The 6,326-nt window shown below is 39.1% G+C and overlaps 1 protein-coding gene across 5 annotated transcripts in view; it reads left to right on the forward strand.

Moving 5' to 3' along the window:
- Nucleotides 1-6,025, forward strand: part of LOC129368887 (disks large homolog 4) — a 76,319-nt gene extending 70,294 nt beyond the window's left edge. For all 5 annotated transcript variants that reach the window (XM_055044059.1, XM_055044056.1, XM_055044057.1 and 2 more), the window contains 3 exons: nucleotides 113-225; nucleotides 313-404; nucleotides 1,017-6,025. In XM_055044059.1, coding sequence (XP_054900034.1) covers nucleotides 113-225; nucleotides 313-404; nucleotides 1,017-1,123 — 312 coding nt within the window. In that variant the 3' untranslated portion in view covers nucleotides 1,124-6,025. The remainder of the gene's footprint in view (nucleotides 1-112; nucleotides 226-312; nucleotides 405-1,016) is intronic.
- The last annotated feature ends 301 nt before the right edge of the window (nucleotides 6,026-6,326 follow it).

The raw sequence follows: 6,326 nt of genomic DNA on the forward strand, positions 1-6,326 counted from the left end.
GTCTTATCGTCCAGCCAGTTAGCAGCTTAATCAAAACTAAACTTGCTGTTTTCTTTTTATAGCCCAAAACAATTCATGTCAACGTTTGTTGTTTTTCTTTTTGTCTGAGCAGCAGGGAAAACACTGCATCCTGGACGTTTCAGCTAACGCTGTGCGTAGACTACAAGCTGCTCAACTTCATCCCATTGCAATCTTTGTCCGGCCCAAGTCACTGGAGAATGTTTTGTACGTATTTTAAAAGAGATTCCTTCAGCGATTATTGTTGCAACAGAAAGCGGTGTGTGATGACGTTTCTGCATATGGCGTCACCAGAGAAATCAACACTCGACTGACAGAGGAGCAGGCCAGGAAAGCAATGGACCGAGCCCTCAAACTAGAACAGGACTTCATCGAATGCTTCTCAGGTAAAAGCAGACATATGTTGGGTAAAAATACACTTTGTTTATTAATCTACGTTCCTCCATGTTCTCCCCGTGCTCCCGGGTGTTCTCGCTCCAGCTTTTTCCCACAATCCAAAGATAGAATTTTTATTTTATCCTCAGATGAAATGGTGATCTATCCTCACCTAGTAAATAGTAAATGGATGGATGGGCTAATAAAACATTCTTTTACCCATTTTTAATCATTTTTTCTACATTTTTTCCTATCAGTTCAAATGCCAACACATTGCAATGGCCACATACTCTGCCTTCACAATGATAAGCTGCTTCTGTTTAACTGAGTGAGTTAAATGCTTTGAGCCCTCCTGGTGCCTTTTGGGAGGGCTCAGAGCGTTTTAACATTTCACAGACACATTTAGGGCAAATCTCCCCAGTAGTCGGAGCGCGGATGCCAGGTTTCTTCTCAAATCTGGTGCCGACAGTGATTTACAGCCAGTCACAAAGAGTGAGAATCGTTTTCCGGATGTGTGTTTTAGGTAAAATACGACGCGTTCTACAGCATCCTGTGCATTAAATCTCAGGATGCTGTGATTTTTTTCAACGTTTTCTCACCTCCTCTTTGCTTTCCGGTGGCAGCCGTCGTGGAAGGGGAGAGCTTTGAAGAGGTTTATCACAAAGTAAAGACAGTGATCGAAGAGCAATCAGGGCCTTACATCTGGATCCCCACTCGGGAGAGGCTGTGATGCTGCAACCGACCCGACCTGCCCTCGCCTCCCAACCCTCACAGCCACAGACCGCCGCCGCCATCCGCCATTCACAGCCGAGTCTCCAGCTCCTGTCCTCCAGCGAAGTCCGTGCTTAGGCGACCGCCGCTTAACGACACAGAGAGACTAATGCCTGCAAAGAGCGGGAAAGCACGGGAAACGACACCGCGAGGCAAGTAAGGATACCAAAAAGGAGACTCTTTTTTAAGAAAAGAAAAAAAACAAGGTGAACAAGCTGATGTGTAGTTCAACTGAACGACATCGGGAGAAAAGATTTTAGTGCAATTTTACTTAAACCATTTAGGATCAGTTGGTATTTAGTATTAAAATCAACGCTGGATTTAAACAATGGCTTCACCAAAATTAACTTGCATTCAACAAAAATCCAGTTTAATGTTTCGGCCATTGAAAATCCACTTTAGGCAAACTTTAACTGCATTTTGATCCTGTATGTGAGCTGCGGTCCATGTTCTGTGGATCTCAAAATAGTGTAGATGTGTCTGAGTAGACTTTGGACTAAAGCAGAGGTTAGACCTCACTCCTATGTGACGGTTATCCCTGGGATGGAGATGCTAACAAAAGAGCCTTTCAGCATCTCTGTTTTTTTTAAAACAACCTCCTAGTATCTTTGGAGAGTACTTCAGATTCTAGTGAGGCCCGCTCCCTTGACCAGGAGTCTTTTCTCAGCACTTTTTGTCAACCTCTTCTTGGTTCTTGGTGCACACTTGAAACAACATCTCCGTAACCAAGACAAACATTTCTTCTGTTGCCCATTTTAAATATTGTGAGGCGGATTTTAGAGGCGTTGCAGTTCATTTTGATTAAAAGCTCATTAAGCTGAAGCATGCATCTTCACTGATGGAGTTATCAGACAAAAACAGAGGAAAGAAAAGCATCTCAGAAAAAATAGGAAAAACAACGAACGGCTAAAAGGTGCAGGATCTTGCAAAAATATTTGAACTTTCTCACGTTTTGTTATGTTCAAACCACAGCCTTGTATGATTTGTGACAAGTGAACAGAATATTGTTCATAATTGTTAAGTGGACGGAGAAGGATTTATGCTTTCCATAGTTATTTTACAAATTAAAAGTTGAAAAATCTTGTTGTGCATTTGCATTCAACCCCATGAGTCAATTCTTGGTAGAAACTCTTTAAAATGCAAAAGCTAAAATGTCTTCATCTAGTCTGGAAGAGTCCAAAGTTTTGCTCATTGAAACTGGATGGACACTGTGTGTCACGATCAACTTTGAAGCTATGCCAGAGATTTGTTATTGGGTTTAGTTCTCGCCTTCGACTGGGACATTATTATTCTTTGCAGCGTTCCATTGCAGCTCCTGCTATATGTTTAAAGTCTTTTCTCGGAGATGAATCTCTTCCCCCAGTGGATTGTTCCCAGGATAATCCTGTGCTTTTCTCCATTTATCCATCAGATTTGACCAGCTTTTGTGTCCTTGTTATAGAAAAACATCCCACAACATGATGCTGCCACCACTCTGTGACTGTGTGTGGACGGCGTTCTCAGTCTGATGTGTAGTTTTAGAAAGTTATTTCAGCTTTTCTATCTAAAAATTCTTATCACTTCTTAATAAGGGTCTCAATATAAATATGCACGGCTATTTTCACATTTTTATTCACTGAATATTATTGAAATTACATATCCCTTTCTTCCCACTTCACAAATATGCACCACTTTCTGCTAGTCTGGCTCGTAATACTTCAACATTTGAAGTTTTGAGGTTGCTGCATGACAAAACGTGGTAAAGCTCGAGATAAATGGATCCTTTTGCAAGGCACTGTGTGTTCTTCTTCTCTGCCTCTTCATTGCAAAGGAGGGTTTTAGCATGTCTTATAAAAGAAGAGGAGTAAAGAGACGAGAGGCTGGCCATGAGCGGAAACTGATAATCCGACACGGTTTGGCTTCTTACGCACACACGCACCTGCACGCAAAACACACGTACAACCTCGCATCCCATCCAGCGACCCTCACACACATGTGGAGTTGGACCCTCAGCTGTGAACCTGGCACACCCTCTGCAGCTGTCAGAATCCAGGATGAATGTTATCTCTCCAGGCACAAACAGCAGAGCTCTCGGCTTCACCTTGCTGGTCGCTCTTCCAGGAGATCCCCTTCCAACGCGCATACATGCACACTGTTTCCAGTGGCTGCAGTATAAGCCATTGCGTGTGTGTCTGTATCCGTAAGCATCTCTGCACAGCTGTGCATGTGTGGAAACTCCTCTGTGTGTGTGTGAGGAGGAATAGGTCTTCTTTTATTCTCTCTCTTCCACTTGTCTCTGCTTCTTTCTCCCTCTCGAGTCCACACAAATTAACTATAAGTCATGTTTAAAGACTATAAAAAAAAAAGAAATGGCCTCTATATATAAATATATATATAAATATATATCTTTTTTATGACAATTTCTAACAGGACTAAGTCTGTAAAGAATTATCAACATTTCCAAATAATATTTCATTGATTTCTTTGGGTAAAATAGTATTTTGGTTGTTGGGTTTACCCCCATATTCTCATTTATTGTTGTCAAGCAAAAAGCTACACAGATGGAGAAAAAATTAACCATTTAAAGCTGATGTAAAGCAAACGTGACATAAATATGAAATGGTGATATTTTGGGGGAAAAAATGTAAAAAAAAAAAAATAATAATAACTAATTGAAAAACATGTGCAATGCAGCTGTGTGTCTCTGTGTGACTGAATGTGTGTGTTTGTTGCAGGAAAGCGACCATTATGTATAAAATATAGATAATGCTATGAGAGGAATCCAGCCTATGGTGGTTATGATGTATAATACATAAATGAGTGGCGTGAGGTTGTGGGTGCGTGCATGAGAGGGTGAGACACACACGTGAAGATGTAGTGCAATACTGCTATGATGTTATGCAATGAAGACGGTTTTATGTGTAAGATTAACAAGAGTATCTATGAAGTTTGCACTGATGGCTATTAAATGCTTGAAATGTCAGCAGGACAGAAACAGCGACTGAAGGAGAAACGAAACGAGAAACGGGAATTTTAAGAGCATGTGTTTGTATTATATGTTCTGAATTATAAGAGTGAATATGGAAGTATTGATGGAAATAACCATTCATATTTATTGTTTTTGTTTACCTGCTTCTCTCAGCACAAAGTGGATCTGCTTTTTAATGAATGGCAGTTTTGGGGTTTTGGTTTTCAGGTGCATGTAAATAAATCCGGAAAAAACAAAGAGATTATAATCAAAAGTCACTTTACTTCTGTAATCAACATGGGAAATTCACATGTAGGTTCGCTGCACACAGTGGTATATTTCAAACTTTTATTTCTATTAGTCTTATGATTATGGCTTGCAAAAGATTTGACTATTACAAACCAATTAATTAATTAATGAAGAAGAAGCTGCTTGTTCGCAGAGTACAGGCAAAATACTGGAAAGTTTGGTGGAAGAAACACATGGTGACAGTGAACAGAGTCAGTATTTACAGTGCCATTCCTTGAACGAAGCCTATCCTGCACTGGAAACAATATCAGTGTCTGAATATTTACCTTTTTGCCCAGTCTGTTAAAAGTACCAGTGTAAAAAAACAGGTTTATAAATTCAGATCTTGTATTCAGTGCATGTACTCCACACTAGGCCTGTCATAAATGTGATAAATAATACTTTTGTTTTGAGACCATTTTTGAGTAATATAATGGCAAAATTATTCACATTCTCAAAGATCAGTAAACCTTAAATTCTACTGGACATTGGGACCGGAAGACATGTTGAAAATTCAAAATAAATAAGTAAAACAACAAATAAAATCAAGTTTGAAGTCTTTGTAAACATAATTGCCCGAGTTGAGACCAAACTGAAGACTTTTATCATCCAGTTTTTGGTAGAAAGAGAGGGGAAAAAAAACAATAAATCAATGGAAATGATTGAGTTTATTTCAGTTTTTCATGTGATTAATCGATTGATTATTGTGACTGGCCTATACAGTACATGGAGTTACTTTTCAATATGTTATCATTCCTGAATGTAAAATGTTCTTTTATTAGTTTTATGTCATAGCTTGACTATAACTCTGGGAAATTTAATTCTTCATATTTGTTAGCTGTAAGCCATAGTCATCAGAATTAATGAAAAAAAAAAAAAGAAATAAATCAATGTGTTCAGAAGCCACCTATTTATTGAGGTTCACTTTTTTAAATTGAATTTCTGGAAAAAAAAAAAAACTTTTCGATGATATTCTGGTTTATTAAGATGCATCTGTTTTATTTATTAAGAACTGTCACTAACGCTCCATATCAAGTCTGTATATTTTTGTATTTTTCTTTCTTTCTTTCTTTTTTTTTTTCGGTCTCCCCCGCCCCACATTGAGGAAGCTCTTGGGTCTTGGATGCAAAACGCTGTAAATACAAATAATGTTTGTTTTTTTTCCGCGTGGCTCTCGGCGATCACTATCCTAAACGAGACCAAGTACGAGAACCCTCCATGGGAGCCACGGGCCCAGTTTAACCGCATTTACACACTCTGGGTGGGAAAACACACACACACACACACACACAATCTCAGCATGTCTACACATGCAGCTACATTTACTACACCCACAGAAGTGACAACTCACACTCATTGATTGAATAATATGTTTTCGGTTTCTTTCTTTGAGGGTTTCAATGTATTTCTTAATATCTCTCTCTCAGCCATCCGTATCATAGTGTGATATTCCTTATAAAGTATATGAATTTTTACAGAAAAGACTGATTACAAAGTTACAACTGATGCAGAAGGATATATTCAATAATGACATTATGAAGCAAAATAAAATGTTCCAGTTCAGTGAAGCGCTTGTTGTAAATTAGCTATAAAATAATAAAAATGGATTTAAAAGTGCTTTCTGAACACTTGGACTCGGATGCCTTCTTGTTTTTCTGGTTTGTTTAAATGGTCCCTTGGAGTTCCACAGGTGGAGATTAGCAGGATGACCAGTGGGGGGCGCTCATCCTCTACGTTTAGCCTCTTATACAATCACCACTGGCTGCATCTGCACAGACTTGCTTTGTGTGTTTTTCTGTTTTTCTTGGATGACGGCTTCCCAGCATCCCAACCTCATTCCCCTCACTGGGGAAAACATTTTCTTTCTCTGGGAAACATTTAGTCATGAACATCCCTCGATCTGATCACATGTTCAGCTGTAGGGCAT

This window comes from Poeciliopsis prolifica, unplaced genomic scaffold (genome assembly GCF_027474105.1).
Source record: "Poeciliopsis prolifica strain line A6 unplaced genomic scaffold, Auburn_PproV2 SCAFFOLD019, whole genome shotgun sequence".
NCBI classification, from domain to species: Eukaryota; Metazoa; Chordata; class Actinopteri; order Cyprinodontiformes; family Poeciliidae; genus Poeciliopsis; species Poeciliopsis prolifica.